General features: G+C 37.8%; 1 protein-coding gene across 3 annotated transcripts in view; it reads left to right on the top strand.

Annotated features, from left to right (window-relative positions):
* Positions 1-23,280, top strand: part of NBEAL1 (neurobeachin like 1) — a 77,297-nt gene that overhangs the window by 45,604 nt on the left and 8,413 nt on the right. For 2 of the 3 annotated variants that reach the window (XM_056496458.1, XM_056496460.1), the window contains 28 exons: positions 187-762; positions 1,298-1,473; positions 1,820-1,973; positions 2,961-3,089; positions 3,401-3,706; positions 3,818-3,967; positions 4,868-5,025; positions 5,467-5,591; positions 6,413-6,539; positions 7,611-7,759; positions 8,473-8,606; positions 9,284-9,385; positions 10,025-10,120; positions 10,232-10,356; positions 11,517-11,657; positions 11,752-11,882; positions 12,854-12,963; positions 13,541-13,658; positions 14,300-14,397; positions 14,676-14,792; positions 15,296-15,385; positions 16,522-16,631; positions 17,220-17,392; positions 17,830-17,924; positions 19,716-19,832; positions 20,493-20,654; positions 21,718-21,866; positions 22,536-22,671. In XM_056496458.1, coding sequence (XP_056352433.1) covers positions 187-762; positions 1,298-1,473; positions 1,820-1,973; positions 2,961-3,089; positions 3,401-3,706; positions 3,818-3,967; positions 4,868-5,025; positions 5,467-5,591; positions 6,413-6,539; positions 7,611-7,759; positions 8,473-8,606; positions 9,284-9,385; positions 10,025-10,120; positions 10,232-10,356; positions 11,517-11,657; positions 11,752-11,882; positions 12,854-12,963; positions 13,541-13,658; positions 14,300-14,397; positions 14,676-14,792; positions 15,296-15,385; positions 16,522-16,631; positions 17,220-17,392; positions 17,830-17,924; positions 19,716-19,832; positions 20,493-20,654; positions 21,718-21,866; positions 22,536-22,671 — 4,254 coding nt within the window. Of the gene's footprint in view, positions 1-186; positions 763-1,297; positions 1,474-1,819; positions 1,974-2,960; positions 3,090-3,400; positions 3,707-3,817; positions 3,968-4,867; positions 5,026-5,466; positions 5,592-6,412; positions 6,540-7,610; positions 7,760-8,472; positions 8,607-9,283; positions 9,386-10,024; positions 10,121-10,231; positions 10,357-11,516; positions 11,658-11,751; positions 11,883-12,853; positions 12,964-13,540; positions 13,659-14,299; positions 14,398-14,675; positions 14,793-15,295; positions 15,386-16,521; positions 16,632-17,219; positions 17,393-17,829; positions 17,925-19,675; positions 19,833-20,492; positions 20,655-21,717; positions 21,867-22,535; positions 22,672-23,280 lie in introns of those variants that run through there. The other variant, XM_056496461.1, reaches the window with a different exon arrangement.

Raw genomic sequence — 23,280 nt, 5'->3', positions numbered from 1 at the left:
ATATATTTATGAGGGAAAATTACTTTGTGGCTGGTTTGCTTATTATTAGCCAATTATGACTCTTTATACAAGAATGTAAGAAAAGTAAAGAAGTTGTTAGGTTGTAAAATGTTTAATTGAAAAGTCAGATGCATGCAGTTACAAGCTAAAATTAATGCGTAGATATGGAATATCTTCTGTCCTTAGATTTTGCACCTTTTGCATTCCCAATTGGATGCAGCACAACAAATTTCTCAGCAGCTGGGCTGGCAGGACACTTTGGTTAGGCTGTTCCTGAAAGAAAACTCAGAGGTCCGGACTGGCTTTAAGGAGAACAGGACTGATTCCTCCAGGGAGGAGGAAAAAAAGCCTCCTACCGAAGAGCTTCAGAAACATCAAGCTGATAAAACAGAGAAAGCTGGCAGCTTTGGATCAGTTAATGGTCTGTTTGATCAGTGGAGTTTAGAAGACAACAAATCCCTGGATGTCCCTGCCCATTTCTCTGTTATGCCACTGGAAGATGCATCCACAGCAGAGATGTCTTTTAGTTCAGAGGGCCGAGAAGAATTGTGGCACAGTAATCCTTCACATTTGAGTTTAGATTTGTCCAGTGTTGACTCTTATGAACTGGCTGATGTTGGGAATCAGATGACAGACAGCCAGCCCAGCACTCCCTCACCCACAGAGAGCACAAAGCCCTTCTCTGGGCAGCCTGACAGAGAGCTGGGTGTTACCAGTGATGTGGGCTTGACTGCTGAGCTTTCTCTATTGGAAAACCAAGGAGTAAGTAACTGTGTGACTGGTTTCTCTAACTGCTGGATATTTCTTTTTGTTTTTTCATCTCCTTAATTAATGATTACTACTTTTTTTTGGTCCCTCCTATCATCCAATAGAAAAGCAAACAATATGGCTCTTTTATAGTGAATAGGGATACTTCCTTTTGTAATGTGTCTTCTTTTATGATTGTCCAATTGGGATAGCTTTGGTGTTTAAAAAATAAAACCAACCTCCCCTCCCAACAAGAAACCACAAAAAAACCCCTGCAAACTCTCCCCTGCCATATATTTAAACATCCTTTATCATCCAGAAGAGGCATGGAGCAGACTTGCTGTGGAAAAATCAAGGGTGGCTAAAGGCAGCTTGTTTTACATCATACAAGTAAGCCACAGTCTCCTTATATTTGTGAGCTTTCAATTGGATTTTAGACTGCAGAGTTTCAAATGTTTGAAACATGAAGGCATAGGAGCTGTGATGAATAATAAATGTTTTGAAGGTTTCTTATTCTAGAAGGGCTTTAAATTTTTGACTTCTTTTTTAGGGGAGTGATAATGAACTCATACAGTTACTTACAGACATCCTACTATGTATAATGTGGAAAGGTATTGAAAAATCAGATGATGATGCTTGGATTGAGAGAGGACAGGTGTTCTCTGCTCTCACCAAACTGGGGATGTCTAACGAGTTGCTGCGGCCTTCTGATGAGATAAAACTCAAGTGAGTGTACAATTCATCCCTTTTGAGGATAAACAGAAGTGAGAGACAGGAGTGAAGCTGGGAAGGTGTGGGTGTTTCCCAAGATGCACTTTTCTCTGCTGCCACTTTGCATACTGTCAGAAATATATTCCAGTACCTATTTAGGAGTGTCTTGTGGCCAGAAGGTTTTAAAACTATCACTGTTTTCATGAGTCTCTCAATCGCTTTTATCTCATTGGCTTATCGAGAAGATGGCAGTTATGTAACTGCAGACTAAGGGATTCAATTAAATACTTAATTGGATTTTTTAAAACCCCTTAGACTTAGAACATGTAATACTTACTTTGGGATTTTGTTTTCCATGCAGCTTGTTGGAGAAGATGTTAGAATGGTCAGTCACTGATAACAGAGATTCAAAAGCTCTCCCTACACATGCTGAAAATGCCTTCAAGCTCTTGTTAATTGTGCAAGGTTTCCTGCAGGCAGAAGGACTAATTAATTCAAATTTATGGACAGAAAAGGTACAGTAACTGCATAATGAAAATTATGCATATGGGCTGGTAATGGTAATAAGAAAATTGTTGGTTTGATCACTGTCACCCTTCTAGTCATATGTTTTTAAACCACAGATATTACAGAGTAAGGATTTATAGTAGAATGGTAGTCCCTTCATGAATAAAAATGTGAATATTTGCCTCAGGGAATATAGTTAATTTTGCAAATTAAATAGGCATGTAAATGGTACTCTTTACTGAGAATCCAGGTTTTTTCAGACTGGAGAAATATTTAGAAAATGTAAAAGCTAATGAAACAGCCACAGTTGTAGCCTAAGCAGATTTTATACTGTTTGAGATTTATGACTCTCTGAGAATCCTGAGTCGAAGACCAGCCAAAACTCTGCTCTGGTTGCAAGCTGGGAAATGTCACTTATGGGTCTTGACCCATATTGGAGTTTCAACATATGTAATTTATCTCAACACTTATGTAATCTCTGTCACTGCTCATACTTTCTTCACTGTCTGAGTTGCCATTGCTTTTCAATTCTTCTAAGCAAAAGGAGAGAGAGATTATATGGAAACCATCATTATTTTACTAGAAATCCTTAAAAATATTTTTAAGGCTACTTTCTTTAAGAAAAAAGTATAATGTCAGGAGTCATTAACACAGTAATTCCTATGCTGTCCTTCAAATGCCTGCTTATAAGTAAACATAGCTTAAAGCTTTAAATTGCATGTTTTAAAAAAGTTTTATATATATGCTTTATTTATGGGAGATACTTGACTTAATGTACTGGGCTAGGTAGATTTTTGTTGTTCAGAATTTCTTTAAATTACTGGTTTAATTGCAATGTGGGATGATTTTCTGGGATTGGTTAAGTTACACATGTGAACACAGCCTCTTCTTCAGTTCTTCGAAATTGTGTCACCTGCTAGAGTAGTTATTGTTACTTTTATTTCAATTTATTTTATTTATTTTCATTTTATGCAAATTTTCTGTTTCTGTAATAGCTCTTGGAAGAACTAGTGACTCTCATGGATAGCCTGTCAGTCTGGTACTCTGCTGGCCTAGAAGCAATTAGGCTTTCACAGGTGCAAGTTCAGCTTCTCCTTGGATTCATTGCACAAGACAACTTACAGGTTTGTTGCAAATTCTTACAAGTGGTACTTGAGTTTTAAGGGCACATTTGATGTAACTGGTGTGATTCATGGGAGAGCTGCTCATGCCAGTGAGCAGACCTGTGGCAGTCCCTCATCCTTCTGTTGGGAAGATGTTTTATTGGTTCTTACCTTTTGCAGGTTTACTCTAGTCCTGTCAATGTGCACCTCCAGAGCACAAGAAAGAGGTAGAGGGTGTCTGTTTGAGGATGGGAATATGCAGGCAGGAATGATAGGAAACAAAATGATGCTCAAGGAGGATCACATTCATTTTTTTCTGTTTGTTTTTATAGGTCTGTGCTATGGCAGCTGCCAAATTAAACACCCTTCTTCAGACCAAAGTAATTGAGAGCCAGCCTGAAGCATGCTACCTCCTGGGGAAGTTGGAAGGCATTTTGAGTAGGTCAATTGAAGAGAAGACAGAAACTTACTCATTTTTGATTCCCCTTGTTCGGACATTGGTATCCAAGATTTATGAACTTCTCTTTATGAACCTGCACCTTCCTTCATTGCCTCCTACCAATGGCAGCCCATCTTTCTTTGAGGACTTTCAAGAATATTGCAGATCTGACGAGTGGCAAGTTTATATTGACAAATATGTAAGTAGTAAATTCTTTTTTGTATCCTTTCCTCCCTCTTTTCAGTCATGAAAGCAGAGGAACCCATTCAGAAATCATATGGTACTTTTTGTTTTGCTCTGGTGGAACCAGATTATTCCAAATATGAAGCAATATGAAGAGAATTCATTCAGACATGATAATGAGCAGATGGCACTTTATTGGAAAGATTGTTATGAAGCGTTTATGGTCAACATGCACAAGCGAGACCGGGAAAGAGGAGAAAGTAAACTTAAATTTCAGGTAAGGTTTTCAGTGAGTGCAAGGTTCTCTTAGAGTTGCCTTCTAAAAGATGGAGTAAATGAATTGCAGGATGATCCAGTTTAGGTTATTGTAAACAAGTTAATTGTATTAAGATTTTATGGGCAGTGGCACTATATGCACTTCTAGGATATGCTTTCTAATTCTGCTCTGTCTATTAAGAGTCTTATGTGCAATCAAAGTTATTTCAGTAGACTTGCTTTCTTGTGCAGCAAGGTAGAAATATGCTCAGCCATAAGCTGCATCCTCTTTTGCTCTGATTTGTGTTTTGAATTACTAAAACCGGTTTTCCATTATCAGGTGTTTGTTCAGGGTTTTTCTTTAACCCTATTTCAATTCAATTAAAATATTGAAAACAGTGAACAGTTCTTATTTAATGTGTGGAAAAATTGCTTTTAAATTGACCTTTCTATATAAGGTCCATATTGAGTTTCAGCATTAGAGCTAACTGGTAATTACAGGAAATACCGTAGTGAAGTTACATGTCTCTTTGCTTCTTAATAACAAAACTTGTAGGTCTATTTTATTCAAGTAGCTAAAGGAAAAATACAGTGAGAGCCACATTCTAGAATATCAGAATTTAAGAAAAATCTGACCTATTATAGTTAGATTTCTAATACTGACTGCTTTTCTAATGATGAAAATTTGCTTTAATGTGGACTCAGCATTGATAATGCCTTCTTCACATCTTTAAATCAAATTCTGGCACTATTTCTTCCAGGTCTAGGCTTTTTAAAATCTCTCCTAAGTATTGCCTTAAAATTTCAGAATTTTTTATCACTAAACCTCTTCTGTGTCTTCTTGTTTGATGAGAATTCTTGGAAAACTGTTTTCCAAGGTCAGAGTTAATCTGTGCTAGATCTATTTGCACTGGTCTTTCAGGAGCACTTTGTGGAACCGTTCAGCAGGAAGGCTCGGCAGGAAAATCTGCGCTACAACAGCATGCTCAAACAGCTTAGCAGCCAGCACACAGCCACACTCAGACAGTGGAGAGCAGCCCAGCTTTACTTGTTCTCTGAGCGTGGGCCTTGGGCTGAAAGGTGGGACTGGATCTCTGTGTGATACTTAAAGGGAGTTTGCTCACATGAGTTTCATGTGATTGAAACCAGGTCAGATTGCAGTAACCATGCTTGAGATATACAGTCTCGAGGACAGGACAAAAGAAAATGGCCTCAGGTTGTGTCAGGGAAGGTTCTTATTAGAAATAATTTTGGGGTGATTGTGGTAGTGGTAGGTTGTCGGTTGAACTTGATGATCTTGGAACATCTCTTCCAACCTTGCTAATTCTGTGAAAATAAATACTGTTTACATAGTAAAGAGTGATGATCAGACCTGCAATGTGGAACAAAAGCAATAAACTGCATTTTAATATTCCATTTTTTACAAGAGGATGACCAATGTTTTTCTAAATATGCACTCTTTTTTTCATTCCTGTTGGACTTTATTCAGATTGTTATTTATGAACATTCTTTTTTTCCTAGGAAACAGCATCCTGTTCACTGGAAACTTTCAAATGTGGAAAATTTTTCACGTATGAGGTTAAAACTAGTGCAGAATTACAACTTCAACTCTCATCAGGATGCTAGTGACCTGAGAGATAATTTAGGTAAACTTGTATTTGCTATCTCACTTGAGTTCTTACCAAAGAAAGAAACCTATTTTCTTCTTTGTGTTTAATAAGCAGTATACACTAGATAAAGAAAAATCTAGATTTAAATTATTTCATCTGTAGTAAGATCTATAATATGAGAGTGGTTCTTTGACTTGAAACAGCGTCTTCCTGTCGTTTGTTGTGGTTCATTGAAATGTGGGGTTTTGTTGCACAGTAAATAAAAGTTAACTCATTTGTTTTAAAATAAATCATACAACTTTCTAGTATGAGATTATTCTTTCAAGAAAGAGGCAAAGAAATCAGAGTAAGTGGTGTTTATTCAAAGCCTTTTAGAATTTGTGACTAAAATGTATAGATATGAAGTGCTTTGTTTCAGAAGTGTGCTAAACTGCTGTTAGGGGTATAACTGTTAAGTTTGTCTATTGGATATCAAAGCTCAAGGAAAAAAAAAACCAAAAACTGAAACACTTGTAAACCCACATAACCAAAAATCAAATGCAGTGCATTTCTATTAAAGCTGCATGTTTTAGCAGTGTCTGGAAAAATATTGGAAAATATTTTATTTAAAGTGTCCACATCAGAATTAAAGTTAAATTTTTCTTAGGTGTTGTGTTCCCTTTCTGCTATCATAATTTTCAGTGTAGCTCAAGCACTGTTTTTAGTGGTCTGCTTAACCACAAAAATACTTAAGAAGCGTGGTTGCTTCTTACTTGGTTAAAACCAACACTCAGCTGTAGAAGATAGGCTTAGTAGGTTAGATTTCCAAAAGTATTGTGGCAGCAGAAGTTCTGAGCTGTTATTTCTGTTTATGCTAGGTGTGTACCAGACACAGCCCTCTAGTGAGTCTCTGCTTCTGGAGGTGGTGAAGCAGGTGAAAGTGAGTGACTTGGAAGATGATATTCTGGAACTACCAGAAGAAGACACAGCAGCCAGTTCCAATTTGTAAGTAGAACAAGATAAACAATTGTCCCTTGTTTCTGTGCTAGAGATAAGGACCGAGAAACTACTTTGGGAATTGAATAGCATCCAGAGTTTCCCTCTTTCTTTGTCTGGCGTTAAAAATTCAATCCAGGGCAGTTTTGATCAGAAAAGTTACTGTTGGATTTGTCATTGTCACCACTGAGACAAGAAAAGCCCCAGAGAAAAGAAGGGAGAACAGATGTTTGTGAGAATCCATTAGTGATTCACTGCTCACAGGTGGGTTGAAGCTACAGAATTGTCGAGGATTTTCTACTGTGTATATTAATTATAATTCTCAAGAGGCAGTCTGTCCTTTAAAGACATGGAGCAGACTGGAACTGCCTCTTGTCCATAGTTGCCATGGTCACTCACTCCACTGTCAGCTGCATGGCGTGAAAATTTGTGTGCTGGAGAGTGCCTTGTGTTTAAGAGCATTCCAGAGGGAAGGCCTGCTGTGCTTCCTTCATGTCACTTGCGTGACTGCAACCAAAAAAAAGGGCAGAAGAGAGAGAGAGAGTAGGGGAAAGGGAGTTGAGGGAGGATAGCAAGTGCTTTGCTTCAGTAATTGGTCATGTTGTGAGTGCATCTATGTTTGTCTGTGCTGGTAAGTCCAGTAGAGTACTCTGAGTGGTACTGATACATTTTGTGCTTGAAAGGTTGTTAAATGCTTGCTGTAGATTATAGCAAAATAACCCTGAAGATAACTTCAGTCACATCAACTGGAACTCAGCTCTGCTGTGGGCCAGAGATCTTAAGCACCTAACAATTAAATAAGAAAGGGAAATGCAGCCTGATGTTTTCATACTTTAGATGAAGTCAAGTCCGTTGTGCCTGAGACCAAAATATCAAGACTGAAGAGTGATGCTATGAAATGATGTTTGTGGTCTACTCTGAAACACCCAAGATTGCTGATGAAAGCAGCTTTATATAATTGTTCATGTTGCAGTTCTAATGCCATTCAAGTTTGATTACTTTCTCAACTGTACTCTTACCAAGGACCTAAGCAACAATATAATCTACCCAACCCTGTAACACTTAGTGGTGTTTTTGCAGGGATGAGAAGGATGAAGAAAGTCAGAAAGAAAAGCTAATATTGTCTGAAGACTGTGAACTCATTACAATAATTGACGTGATACCAGGCAGGCTGGAGGTCACTACCCAGCACATCTATTTCTTTGATGGTAGCATTGAAAAAGAGGAAGGTAAGCATGATCAATACCTCTTTATTTTCAGTGCAGTTCAGTGTTCTGCTTTTAGTAGGCTGAGTTTATGTTTAGAAAATGAGTGTCAAAGTAATTGTAATGAGACAAGTTGTTTTGTACTTAAAATTGATATTGCACTTGGTGGTTAGTGGCTGACTGATCTCTTCAGAATCAAGAATCTGGAGCTGTACTTTCTGAGCTGGTAAATTGGTTAACTATTCTTAGTATTTCTTCAAAATAACTTATTAAAAAAACTGCTGACTAAAAAAAAGTTACTACCTCTGTATTAATTTGTCTGTATTAATTTGGGGAACTTTAACAGAACATACACAAGTGGCTGTGAAAACATTGAAGTGAAATGCTGGACAAATAATAGTAAAATTTGCCAAATCAGTATACCAAAGTGTTCAGCCTTTGGGAAATCTAAACATAAAAGACAGAATACATTTATATAATGTCTTTAATCAGAAAGCAAAAGGAAATTCTACATTCCATCAGATATTTCTTACTTAATTTCTTTCAGCCACAACAATATCTGAAGTTAATATTTTCCTAACACAATAGTTAATCAAGTCAGCTATAAGACTTTCCTTTTCTAGGAATAATACTGAGGTGATTATAGCTGGTACTGCACTCTGTCTGTGTGAGAAGTGGTTTTTTTTTTTCTTTCTTTCATATATATTCCAACTGAATAAAGAGAGTGTTCCTCCTAGGGGTAGGTTTTGATTTCAAATGGCACCTTTCCCAAATTCGAGAGATCCATTTGCGTCGGTACAACCTGAGGAGGTCAGCTTTGGAGATCTTCCTCACGGATCAAACCAACTATTTCCTCAACTTCAATAAGGAGGTATGGGTTTTCTAAATTTCTTGGATTTATATAATGAGCACAAGGTTAATTGTGAGATCAGTGATTGTGTTTGAGTCTGGTGCCTTTCTTAATACTGTAACACTAATAGCAAAAGGTTTGCTTTACATAGTCATCATGGAAAACTAGATTGCAGTCTGGCATCTAGAAACTGATTAATTGGGAAAAGATAGCTAAAACAAGATTCTCCTTTTCCCTCCCTCTCTTTCTCTGTAATACTAAAATCACATCAGCAGTAATCTAAATGTTTTGAAGCCTTTTTCAACAGTGAACAAATTTATTACAAATCAAAGGGGACTTTCTTTTTTACAACAGTATTGGAAATCACTGATATTCCATGGTTAAGGAGTAGTGAGCTTTTTTCCCCTCTGGGTAATATCAGTGATCCTTTGTGTGAGGGACTAAGATAATTTTCAGAACTTAGAGTGAGTTACGTACTAGTAGGTCAGTTTATGAACAGCTCTTAGAAAATGCTGTGTGGTTTGATTTTGATGTGAAGGATGTCACATCCATCCATGTCCAGATTATTTAAACAGCAAGAGATTGAAGTATTTGAAAGTCTGTGCCCTATTTATTTCACATTTTAATTAGCAGATAAGTTGCTTAATTGTCAGCTTCAGTCTCCAGAATATTGTTTTATCAGTGCTGTTTTCTACCAGGTACGAAACAAAGTATACAGTCGGATATTGTCACTGCGCTCTCCAAACATTTCTGGGACCAGATCTCCGCAGGAACTTTTCAAAGCGTCAGGTTTGATGCAGGTATGAGACCTCAGCTAAATGCTCTAAAGAATTACTCTGCTTTTTGAAGGAGTCCCCCAGTGTTTAGATGCCAGCTCCCAAGTTCTGTACTCAGCATGGCCCTTGAACTTTTATGTGCTTATTTTCAGGATGATTTGGTTTGTGTTTAGTCAGGTAAATGGGTATAGCCAGGCAAACAGAGGTGCACAGACAATTGGATTTACTTGTTGTTAACCTGTACTGTTAACCAGTGGGAGAATAATTTATAAATAAATTTTTATCTTAGTGCTCTAATGGATTTCCAAGTTCTGTCCTCCTTTTTATCAGTACCTGTGTACTTGCCTTCTTTTTGTTTCTCTTATTTCCTTTTTTTCTTTTCCTTTTTAGCAAGAGTGCTAATTATCTGCTGCTCTGTATTTGAAGCAGTACTGTCACCAATCAGGTCGTGGTTTCAATGAAACATAGCACAATCACTGAATCAAAAGGAAAATAAACTTTATCATGAGAAATTGAATCTGGAGTTGCATAGAATTTTTGTCGTCTTTTGCTTTTCACTTGTCAGTGCTATCCTGTGACAGATAGATACTGACAAAACATGTAATTTGTAATAATTACATCTTTGATATAATGAATTCCATTTTATCTTTCTTGGTCTTCCAGAAATGGGTGAATAGAGAAATATCCAACTTTGACTACCTTATTCAGCTGAACACCATGGCAGGACGAACTTACAATGACCTTGCTCAATATCCTGTGGTAATTAAAAAGTTATTTTTTTAATTTTTGCCAAAGGTATGTATCTTTTCTGTTTTGAAAGATGTATTTTTAATCTCTGATGTTTGGCCTACTTTTTTTTTTTTTTTTTAGTTTCCCTGGATTTTACGTGATTACACCTCAGAAGAACTGGACCTGAATAATCCTGCAGTATTTAGGGACCTGTCCAAACCCATAGGAGTGGTAAATGAGAAGAACGCTAAGACTGTGAAAGAGAAGTATGTATTTGAACACTTGGTTATATTTCTTTGTCTTTTCTAAGCCTCCAGGCTAATAATACATTTAAAAAATAAAGTTGTGACAGTGACATTTTTTAAGCTGGTTTTATGACATAACAGGTGCATTTGCAAATGTGGTTGGTTTGTTGTTCCTGCTGAATTCAGACTATGTTATATGGCACTCAGTTATATGGCTATGAAAGGACAAAACGTACTGTTGTAAATTTCAGTTGTTTCTCAGCTGTGGAGATAAAAAACTGAAAGACTGTATAAACAATTTAATGGTCCAACAGCTTGAAAAGACATAATGTGTCCCATGTCTGCTTCAAGAAAGGGAATGTGAAATCATATTACTGATTTGTGCTGCCTGTGTTAAGAGGTAGAATTTGATCCTGAATCTGTGCTGCTTCTTTATTTCAAGCATAGATTATTATTGTAAAAAAAAAAATACATCTCAAGTGACTTTCAACCCACACAGCAATGCGGATCTTTCTTTGTTTGCTAGTCTGGGGAGTGAGTGCTATCATACCAAAATCTTCCAAAATCTTCTGAAAACTTTTAACATGGAGAGTTTCCTTTGAATGATTTGGCTCTATCCTGACTGTAATGAAATGGGTTCTCAGGAAGTATGTTTAACTACAATTTCTCCTACCAGCCTTGTGAGGCTGAGGAATGCATCAGCCAGATGGTGGCATGGTAGAGTGAGTTTGCCAGTAGGAAAGGAAATGGGCATGAGTATGACAAGATCTCTCTTCTGCATCCTGCACAGTCAAACACATTTTCTAAATCTTGCAGGAAACCATCATAAATCTATTCACTAGTAAATATTCATTGTAGTATTGTGGGGTCTGGTCTGTTGTATAAAGTCATCAGTCCTGTCTGCCTTTTGTCTGGTTTCTGACAGCTGATAGCAAATGCCTAGGGAAGAGTATAACATGCATGCAAAGGCTTCATCTGGTGTACATTTTGATCTTTCAGCAGTCTTTTTCTTAGGGCTTTCTAAGTAAGATTTGCAATCTTCGTGCTTGATGGAACTCAATGTATTTTTCTCTTATAGATTGCTGTGGTCATTTCTTTTGAATCTTTGCCTGGAATAAGCATAATTCACATGTAAATCAACTATAATGCTAAGTTGTATTTATAAAGATTTCTCTTTTTAGATATGAGAATTTTGAGGATCCTCTTGGGATGATTGACAAATTTCACTATGGGACACATTACTCAAATGCTGCTGGTGTCATGCATTACCTCATTCGGGTAGAGCCTTTCACAACACTTCATATCCAGCTTCAGAGTGGCAGGTATGCTGAGCAAGCAAGCAGCCCCTTCCTGCTTCTTCCTTGCCATTTCACTGAGGCAATCATCAAAGTCTAACCTGAGTTTTCTAATCCACAGGTTTGACTGTGCTGACAGACAGTTTCACTCTATTCCTGCCACCTGGCAGGCACTCATGGACAACCCTAATGATGTCAAGGAACTTATCCCAGAGTTCTTCTACTTTCCAGAATTCTTGGAGAATCAAAATGGTAAACTGACTGCTAAGAATATTCTCGCAGAAAACTTTCTGTATTCTTCAGAAAAGAATTGTTACAGTCATTTGTGAATACTGAGGAGCACTTACTATTTTAAGTCTCTGGTGTGATTGTAGACATTAATCATGATGCTGGCTTCAAGCTGTTTAGTGAAGGTACCAGTTGTGTTAAGCAGCAACCTAAACATAGTTTAAAATTCGGGCTATGAGCTTAAGGATGGCTAAAAGTAGTGTTGTTTACCTAGTAGAAAGTATCAGAGATGCTCATTTGGATGTTTGAAAAAGTTAATAATAGTCAGTACTGATTAAATACTTATCAAAAGTTAAGAGATTAATTATAATTATTACAATGCTGATTGAAAAGTTAGTATCCTGCATTCTGACACGTGAGACTCCTAGACATTTTTAATTCACATTTTTTGTTTAGTGATTTGTTTCTCTATCTGCACAATTTGAAAATGGATTTGTATGTTTGTGCTGCTACAATCTACTGGAGTTCTAAATTAGAAAAATTGGGAACTTGCAAGACCCACTTTCAAGTCATTTAAGTATTTAGAGTTGTTTCAGTGATAGCTGGTGAGATTTCAGACTTCTTAAGTGTGGATTTTATAACCATTTAAACTACTAAGTAGCTCCCTTCTTACTAATAGCCTTTTGGACTCTTAATCCTGGTAAAGCAAATGCAGATATGTTTACAGATGGACACTACTTTTATGGTTGGGACTTCAGCTTCAAAATAATTTAGATGTTTTGGATAATTGTTGTCCGTTATCAGTTAAAATTGCAAACATGCACAACAGAACTTAGCCTCCTATGTCAGTGGTAGGGTTATTAGGGATTTACATTAAGAGTTTTCAATATCCTTCTCTTGAATTGAGAAAAGAATGATGTTTAATCTTTATTGAGAAATCAAGGTACTTGAAATATTTTGTAGCAACTCTAAAACTTTTCTGAATTATTCACCAGGTTTTAACTTAGGCCAGCTTCAAATGTCAAAAGAGGTGGTAAATGATGTTGTTCTGCCTAAGTGGGCCCACTCCCCAGAAGACTTTATTTATAAACACAGGAAGGCTCTGGTAAGATGTTGTTTGTATGTATGACATAGTCATAAAGGAAGTGCACCTGCACATTGTTACTGTGGCTTAAATGTAAGACAAGTGGGATGGCATTCAAACTCTAGTTGTGGTTGCATTTGACGGTACAAGTGCCATTAGAACTTCCAGTTAAAAGCTTTGTGTATGTTGATAAAATGCTGAAAAGAGCATTAAATCTCTTGGGCATTTTGGGCACTAATGATTTGGGCATTTGCTGTTGTAGGAGATAAAATGAAGGGGTAGGTGAGTAGGCTTCCCTTGGTATTTAAAGATGATTCTGTCTGGTGTCAGGGAGCTGGCAGGTTACCTTCCCTTGCACGTGTGTGTTTCAATAGTGCACATCTCTTTTATGTCACTGTATTGATTTTTCCTCTTACCTGGCACTTACTGAGTTACTGCCCATAGAACATAAGGATTTTCTTATGCTTCTGCCCTATACATTACCTGATTTGTGGATAGTCTTAATTTAGGAATTGAATCTTTTCCACAGAAAATAGTAAAATCTTCAAGATGAGAACTGTATGTCTCCTATTCTTATAAGAGCATTTTTTCCTTCTAGGAATCTGAGTATGTTTCTTCTCATCTTCATGAATGGATAGATTTGATTTTTGGCTACAAGCAGAGGGGACCAGCTGCAGTGGAGGCGCTTAACGTGTTCTATTATTGTACTTATGAAGGTACAAAGCAGTATGTTCTCTTGTCATTGTCATCAGGCGTGTGAGTTTTCATTATTAGACAGAAGACACTTGATTTGTGAGCATGCCATTCAGTAGCATATGGTAAGGCAGCAGATTTATAGATGAAATATGGCAGCAAACCTTGTAATGTATCATTTTAAAAGAAGTATAGTTTTATTTAAAGGAGGGCTGTTACAGTTTCTTGTCTTTTTTTTCTAAAAGTTATTGGGTTTTCTTGTCACTTATTAAAAGCATTTGTGGGAAGAGGTTTCTTGTGGTTTAGAGTTCAGGCACATTGCTTAAAAACAACTGATATCTCTGTTAATTTCAAATCTAGCTTTTGGGCAGTTTTTGTTTGCTGCTTGTTGCTTGCAGTGCAGTATATTCAATTCATTTGATAAGTCAAAGGACTGCAATTCTTGCCCTGACATAGACACTTACAAATCCACATGCAGAGTGGAGTTTTCAGATTGCCTTTTAAATGGAGGCATTGTCTGGGGGCTTTTCTGGGGGTAAAGGGTCATAATGCTGCAAGTAAATTAAGTTTTGGAAGATTAGTTGACTATATTGGTTCATAATGAGTTGTTTGGATTGTGTTCTTTTTTTTTTCCCTACTCTTCATCGTTCTGGTTGTGATCCAGGGGCTGTGGATTTGGATGCTTTAACAGATGAGAAAGAAAGGAAAGCTTTAGAAGGGATGATAAACAATTTTGGACAAACTCCCTGTCAGCTGTTAAAGGTACTGCTCTTTTGCTCCCTCTTAACCACACCTTTGGGGTTAAATACAACTGAGTTACAAGGACTTCTGAAAAAACAGTAGTTTGTAAGGTAATGGTTTGTAATTTTATCAGCATTGAGTCTTTACCACGTGACCAAAGAATCTATTTTCAAAATAAATTAGTTTACTTCAAGAAAGGGGTATTAGGTATTTAAGACTGTTTTCCCATTAATCTCATGTGCATTGAACAAATTGATAAACTAGTCTAATTTGTTACTCCTTCAAATATTGCCTCCTAGGAGCCCCATCCACAAAGGCTGTCAGCAGAAGAGGTAGTGCAAAGACTAACTAAAAGTGATACCTCTACTCTGAATATCTTCCAGCACCTCACTGAGCTGAAGTCATTCTTCATAGAGGTAGATGTGTTACTTGAAATTGTTTAAAGTCTAATCTGAAACTTCTGATGTACTTGAAACAAAAGGTAACAACCTAGATGAAAATAAACTTGGCTTCCTATTTTGAGAAAATATTTTACAATGCAATGTGTATTAAATGAGCTCTGTCTTTCGTTTTTAGTTGGCTTCATAGAGGTTGAATCCCTTAATCTGCTGGCTGCTTGTGTGGGTATTGTTTGAATATTAAATTAGTTACCACACCAAGAAAGCTGCAAACCTCACTGGTGGTGTGTGAGCACTCACCGAACTTGGTAGTTAAACTCCCTGGTTGGGGTCAGGGTTTCATTTGCAGTGTTTGTGGTGAAGCTTACCTGCATGAACTGAATGGGTGTGAGCCAATGCCTTAGGGGGCTCTACAGGTCTGACACTGATTCCAGAGGCTTTAGATCTTATTCTTTACAGGTTCTAGATTTATCCTTTACCTTTTGGATATAATCAGATCAAACTCATGTCCTTTCTCTTAGGGAATTAGTGATGGTGTGCCCATTGTCAAAGCTGTTGTCCCCAGGAATCAGTCACGTTCCTTTATTTCTCAGGGAAGCCCAGAGATCTTGGTGAGTTGCATGTGTCAATACTGTTCTTAAACTGCAGATATTCAAATGGAGCAGCTTGTAGAGAAACATTTCTTAACTGTTCCTCTTCAAATGTATTTCTTTAACCTATAACAAGTGTCAGTTAAATATTTTTTGTAAGGAAAAGCCAGGCTGATTTGTTGAATGGCATTTAAGAGCTGATGAGACATGACTGTAAATTATAGTGAGGCATATTTCTAAGTTGCCACTTGATCAGCTTCCCTGCAGCAACCAATTTGCTAATGCAATGTACCCCAGGTTAAAAATTACAGCTTTGAGTTATTAATGGTGTCATTGTTTGTCTTTGCACTCCAACTCGTATATGAAACTGTACCATGTCTGGTGCATGCACACTCCAAAGGCCTGTGCTGTTCCTAAAACTAACTCTTGCACTAACACACATTCTTGTACTGTAGTAGATACCAAATAATGAAATGAGAGCAGTGGTTTTGTATTTGCATCTGTATATATAGCCTAAACACTCACCCCAGTGTAATAATACCTCTGTTTTGTAGGGAAGAATATTCTAATATTCCTATTTTGTATGTCAAAATTATTGTCTTGGCTTAATGTAGTACATTCAAAAGTTGTTTGGACACATCTAAAATTCTCCTTGTGTTTTTCATACATATGTAATGAAAAAAACCTCGAATATTTAGATTCCTTTGTTACTTTGTCAGAAATGAAACTGTGGTACAATGATTGTTAAACTTTCTGTGTTAATATGTTTATTATTAACAATTAGTATTCAGAGAAGAGAAGAAGCAGCAGCTTAAACTAAATTATTGACTAGTAATTGAGTTTTTGAGAGGGATTGGTTGGCTGGGATTTTTTGTTTTTGTCTCCTCCCCTCCTTCCTACTCCAACTTCTCTGATCTGTGTAGAGCATAGACTATTCTAATATTGTTCTGTGTACCACACATGGATGAGTGTACCACACTCAGATGAGTGGGATTTTTTTTATTGATTTGTTTGTTAGGGGAGAGGTGCATGTGCTTTTTCCTTTGTGGTAGGTTTTCAAGAAGCCACAGCTGGACTTTATGCAAGCTCGATTAGCATCAAGGCAAGCAGAAAATAAACCTCTGGGTTTCATCAACTTTTTCATCAAACTTTTCTAGGTAACAACAAGTCTGAACTGCGTTATTGGAACTCATGGTTGGCTGCCTTATGACAAAAATATTTCCAACTATTTTACATTCATCAAAGATACAACAGTGACAAATCCCAAGTAAGCAAATTTTAAGGAGGGGTATAGATGAATGCATCTCAAATAATGAAATACAGTAATTGTTCAAAAATCAATGGGTTGTACTGTATTCACTGTCTGAGTTTTCACCTATGAATGCATCTTCTAATGTTCAGTAATGTTACCTCTAATATGTAATCTGTAATAGCATTCCAGTAGAGTTGTGTAAGTGGCATTTCAGGCTTCATTCTTAGAGCTACTTCAAACTTTTTTCTAAATTAACAATCATAAAAACTCATCTTGAAATCTGAGGTAGTCTTCATATGTTCTTCTGCTATATTAATACATTAGGTATATATGGTGAGTTTGGATGTTTTGTTTTTATAATATTCTCTTTTTGTCTTTAATGTTACAATGCTTAGTAGGGACATGAGTTACCTGGTTGTGTAAAAGGCTGAAAAAAATCTAAGGTGAAATCTTGCTTGCAGTCACTGGTGGCAGTGAGAGTTTTGCCATAGATGTAGCCTCTTCTATAGATGGAATTCGTTACTGATTGTTGAAGAGACAGGAAGTGCAAAAATCTGGGATTTGAACCAGGGTTACTGTTAACTGCTCATTGTTTGCCTACAGAACACAGCGCAGCATGAGTGGTCCTTTTGCCCCAGGGCTGGAGATCACCTCCAAGCTGTTTGCAGTGTCCCATGACGCAAAGCTGCTCTTCAGTGGCGGACACTGGGACAACAGCATCCGAGTGACATCCCTTACGAAAGGCAAACTGATGGGACAGCACATCAGGCACATGGGTCAGTCACTCTGTGTTGGGAGATGGAAAGGGTTTATGTCTGTTATTTGGTGCTGTCAGAATACAGCCACACCATGTGGGCACTCAAGTGTAGCAGTTGCAAACGAATGGCAGCATAGGAACAGAAGAATGCTTGAATTGTGATTATACAGAAATACTTGAGCGTGGCTTTTCAGTCACTGGAGTGGTGCTTTGATGCAGTTTCCAAATAAAGCTTGCCTGCTATTTTAGGTGGCAAAGTTGAATGTGTCAAGTGGGTGCACTTGGCTGTATGATGATTTCATTGTTTAATAGTGTCACCAGCCCTTATCACAGTGGAGTATTTCATTCTGATTGCAAATCAGGATACAGTGTGACAAATTGTATCTGCATTGTCAGTCTATGGGAAATTAGTCTTAATTACCCATGTGATGACTTTGTCTTCTTTTCTTTATCTAGATATTGTGACCTGCTTGGCAATAGACCACTGTGGAATTCATTTGATTTCAGGCTCCAGAGATACTACCTGTATGATATGGCAGATAGTTCAGCAGGTGGGTTATTTAGGCATACTCAGAAGCAGTTTCTGGATGTAATTTTTTTCTTGGTTTTGTTACTGTGTTTTATTGATTTTTTTTTTCCAGGTTTGTAGGGAAGATAGTACACTAAAATCAATTAGATTAGTAATTTTACTTTCATTGTCTTCTCTGAAATACTATACATGTTTGTTACTATATAGCTGAAGTGCACTATTTTAGAGGCTCTCTTAAAGATTTCATAGGTTATTTTCAGGGCAGACAAATAAGAATTTTACATTTCTAGGCAGTTGTTCACTCCTAGTAGTTGCATTTTAGCACTGCCTTTTCTCTGGGGGGGGTATTGATGAGTACAGAAAAGACAGCACTGTCTGTTACCTGCGTTTGCACTGACGTTTGAGAATTCTTTAATATTGGTCTCATGCGTTCCCACAGGGAAAGTACTTGTGTGATCCACATGTGTACTTACACTCAAAGTGTGAGGCTGTTTCCAGCATTATGCATTTAAGTGCTAATTTCTGCTGCATTTGAGATATACAAGTAGGATTAATTGATTGGGAAAGCTGTCATGTTTTGGACAGTAGAGTTCGTCAAGTCATCTTGTTCTTATTGTGGAACTGAAATCAGCACATTAAAGCAGTAGAGTAATGCAGAACTGCATGTGCTTTATGTCTTTATGGTGGGAGTATTTATAATAGAAGTAGTTTGTAGTAACAGTGCATGGTCAAAAAAGTAAGACCTTAATGCTCATACGAGTAGCTTTTTTGACTCAAGTGGGGATAAATGTTGGAGAGTTTTTTAGTTTCTTTTCATTGTGAGTTAACTCATCCTCTGGAAATTATCTTTGTTTAGAAGTGCTTTTTCTTAGATTTTTAAAATATTTTTTTAGTAATAGATTTATAAATGCTGTTTTATGCATAGTAAATGTTTCTTGTGAGAGTTCTATCTTGGTCTTTACAAAGTGGCAGCAATGGACTGCATACTGGCATTTCCATTCTACTTGTCTTCTCTGCAATATCTTCTGTATTTTGTCACTTTTTCTGTATTCTTGCATGCTTCAGGCTTTCAGTGCCTGATTTGCAAACAAATTTTTATCACAGAAATGAAAATAAATAGTTCTCTGTAGAGTTATTTACTGTACCTTTTCTCTAAGCACAGTTCTTTCTTTAGAATTGGTTTGAGAATAAGTCTATATGTGCTGGCAGTGCACTCACTGGGACAAAAGCTGTGATACCCTACAGTTATGTGGGAATGTTGCTATTTTTAATGAGCATAATTGCAGGATTTCCTTTGCATATTGTACTACTGGTAGTCACTGGAGAAGTACTATTTTCTCCTTTTCCTTGGAAAATGGAAAGAGTTGTTGTTATTTTAAGTAAAATAAAAGTAAGTTTCAACTTCTTTAAGTTTGATTGTGAAGACAGTGCTTGATTCCAGGGTAAACTCTAAGAACTGGACAAGCCCAGATACACAGGTGAAGAACGAGTGTGTGAATGGGGTGTGTGAACAACTCCTGTTAGGGCTGCTCACTGTTACCCTTGCACTCCTGGACACCTGTAGGGACAGGAAGTAACATTGTCTCTCACACCCACACAGTAACTACATGTCCGTTCATTCTTGGGATTTCAGTGAGTGACATAAGCTGACATAGAGGGCAATACATTGATATTGGAGTGGTGGGTTCCTTTGGGCTTTGGCCTCTGTCCAATACACACCTCACACAACTGGTACTGAAGATACCAGAAGTTCATTTTTTGTTTGTCCTTCAGCTGCAAGAGAATGTGTCATTGCACTTTTTATTACTCTCAGGGAGGAGTGCCTGTAGGCTTGGCACCTAAGCCATTACAGATCCTTTATGGGCACACTGATGAAGTTTCGAGTGTTGGCATCAGCACTGAACTGGATATGGCAGTGTCAGGATCCAGGGTAAGCACCTTCCTACTTCTCCCTTTTTTTACCAAACTGTATAAGGTGTTTGGAGTTGGTTAAGAATAATACAAAAAAAGTCACTGTTTCACAATTTTTTATAATGCTTTGCTTATCATAAAGATGTGCCATCCCCTTTGCTGCCTGCTTAAATCAGACTGTCTCAAGCTGCTGTGCAGAGCATAGACCTCACCTACTTTGTGGTGTTATATTAAAGCTCATCTGTGCAGAATGTGTGGAGCTTCTTGGAGATTTTAAGCCTTTCACAGCAGCAGTGTTCTGATAGTTTCTCCCCTGCTGTGTTAACCCTGAAGGTGCTGTGCTGCTTGTTCATGGTCTGCCTTACTGTACTGCACAGGCAGGCTGCTGAACTCCACATAAAGACTACTGCTTTGTTCTCCACATAAAGACTACTCAAAAAAGTGACCTGTGAAATGTTTGATTTTCTGCCTAGCCTCACTCTTGCCCTACTTGCATTTGCTTTTTTCATAAGCCTATAGTACATGGTCTTGGGGGGAAGGCTTCTTTGTGCAGGGTTCCTAATGCTCAGGAGTCCCTAATCTCCCATTAGGGATTTAAGTGCTTTCAAAGCCCTGTATCCTCTGTATGTAAATGGTGAGTGTTGCTGAATATCAACTCCCCTAACTGTGGTTGCTGCAGGATGGCACTGTCATTGTCCGCACTATTCGGAAGGGTCAGTACGTGAGGACTCTGCGGCCCCCTTGTGAGAGCTCTCTCCTGCTGACTGTTCCCAATCTGGCTGTGTCCTGGGAAGGCCATATAGTTGTCCACACCAGCATAGAAGGAAAGACTACTCTCAAGGTACTTTAGTTTGTGGAAAACCTCTGTTTCTGTCACTGAAGATTTTAATCATAAGTGTATCTAACTTTATCTCATTTCCTGTAGTAATGAGGCTTTTTGAGCATGCAGTGTCAGTTTCTGTATTTTTTTAAAAATTTTTCTAGCCAATTTGAGTGAAATTTTGTTAAAGGGTACGTGACAGGTATATTGTGCTCTGGTGAGTTCCATGAAAATCTCCAAACAGTTGCAAGGAAGATGCTCAAGCATACACTCGAGCATACACATACATACATTCTTCCTGGGAGATCCGCTTTGGGCTGGAAAATTAGGAGAAGGAAGTTCCACTGTGCACAGAAACAGAGGCTTGTAAGGGGAGCAGTAAGTTCTGGGTACAAGATGATCAGTGTCTATCCAGTTTCTTAGTTTGGGCTTGGAGGTACAGCTATAGGGTTGTGTCCACTGAGCTGTGTAGTTGCTTTAATAACAGTAGAGCTGTTGTGATTTCTTAAACATGGGAGATTTCTTGGAAAACAAATCTCTTTGATGTAGGCATACTAACTATATTAGGAAGATGGAGAGAGGAGAGAGTGAGTCAAGGTGATGCCAGGCTGGAAGAACTTATGATGGTTTTGTTAGTTGTGTCTGTAATCCTGCAAGAAGTCATTGGCTTGTCTAGAAAATGCTTCTGCATCTAGCTCTGTGGAAATACACTTGTTTCCTTCTGCTTTTGGATTAAGGAGGGCAAGGTAGGGAAGGAGGGTGGTAGCAAGGGTGAAGATGAGTGCAGTCTTGCTTTCTTCTCTCTTAACAAAAGTTTTTATAAAGTAGAGACCTGTCTATTAAATCCATGGGTATTTCCAGGAAATTTAGAATTGAATAAATAGGCTACAATGTTACATCAAGAGGTAGCTTCAAAAACTTCCATACACATTGAGTATAGGCTCACTACTCTTGTATCATTTAACAGGGAGACAGCATTATCTGTGAGTTGTTGCCAAATTAGTGCTTTTTTAATGAGCAAAAGATACAAGTGCTACACTCTATCCTGTCAGTCCTCTGTGACATTTATTTTTGATCTCCTCAGGATAAGAATGCATTACATCTCTATTCTGTCAATGGGAAATATCTGGGTTCTGAGACTCTGAAGGAGGAAGTGTCTGATCTGTGTGTAACTGGTGAATATATTGTGATGGGCAGCTTGCAGGGATTTCTTTCCATACGGGATCTCTACAGGTAATGTACCACCATTTTTACTGAGATACAAATATGGAGGCTTATAGAGAAATGGCTGTGTAATAAACTTTGCTTAGTGCTGTAGGTGAGACCTGTTGCTTTTTCTGTGTTCCTCCCAAAAGAAAAAAAGTTTTCAGTGAAACTAACACATGGAGAAAAATAAAATGAGCAGTTGTAATAGATCTCTTTCTTTCCAGACATTTATCCCAATTAAACACCTAGAGCTGACAGGAGGAGCTGTCAGTTTGCAAACTGTTCTGGTCTCCTGATTAGTCACAGGTAGCTCAGCAACTGCAGGATCAAGCCTCATGTAGTTCTGCACTGAGTTTTAAGCTCCACATACTGCTTAGCTCTGTAAATCTCCACTGCTCCTCAGAATGGGAGGGATATTTGTGACTTAGGCAGCTGTGGGATGTCACTGTTCTTCAGTGAAAATGTCTTAACTTACTGACTTACCCTATCCATATCTGTTCTTGTTATTGAAGCTCTATTTTGGGATACAATTAGATTTTTAGAATACAATTAGATAATTGAAACTGCAAATTATATCCTTGAGAAACTGTTTTATATTGCATCCTGTGGACAGCAATTTCACCTGCATGTGATTTTTTTGCAGTATGTACAAGCAAATATGTGATGTGCTTTCTCTGTGACTTTTGTTCCTTTCAGCCTGAGTCTCAGCATCTCTCCTTTAGCCATGAGACTGCCAATCCATTGCATTTCTGTCACCAAAGAGTACAGCCACATCCTTGTTGGCTTGGAGGATGGCAAGTTGATTATCGTTGGTGTTGGCAAGCCAGCAGAGGTAAAACCTACCATCAAGAACTTTTTCTACCGAACAGTGGGAAGTTCACTTATTTCTGCTTTCCAGTTGAGCAAGAGGTCTCCTCTATGGCAGGGTAAATTTAAGAGCAAGTTTCAGTTTTCAATGGGAAACAAATAACTTTTGAGACTGCTCTGCTGCAAGTTCTGATTAAGAATCAGAGGTATATAGGGATCGCAGATGGGAAGCTCAGCTGGACTAACTTCCAGACTTTATCACTGACATCTGAATAAGTAAAGTCATAATAGCTAACCTTACCTGAATGGGATAGTGTTGTCAGCCTCTTCTTGATGAAATAATTTTCCAGAAGAAAATTGGAAATGAAAGAGAGCAAGCTACTTTCTTTATTTTTTTAATGGTTTCTATCAGATATCTTTTAATATGCGTTGACTGACATTGGGGAAAAAGGTATTACTTCTTTCTGTTGAGAGTCTCTAGTGGCAATGCACAGGGAATCACTTCTGTAGCTTCCCAGTATGCCTATGCTCCATATGGTGAATATAAACTTGTTGGTTCTGCATATGCAATATCAATTACAGAGCATCCATCTCTTGAATAGATATGCCCAATTTTTCTTGTGCAAAAGGTAGT

Source organism: Oenanthe melanoleuca, chromosome 7 (assembly GCF_029582105.1).
Source record: "Oenanthe melanoleuca isolate GR-GAL-2019-014 chromosome 7, OMel1.0, whole genome shotgun sequence".
Lineage (NCBI taxonomy): Eukaryota > Metazoa > Chordata > Aves > Passeriformes > Muscicapidae > Oenanthe > Oenanthe melanoleuca.
Note: the sequence above shows the minus strand (reverse complement) of the source record. Positions and strands in the feature narration are given on the sequence as shown.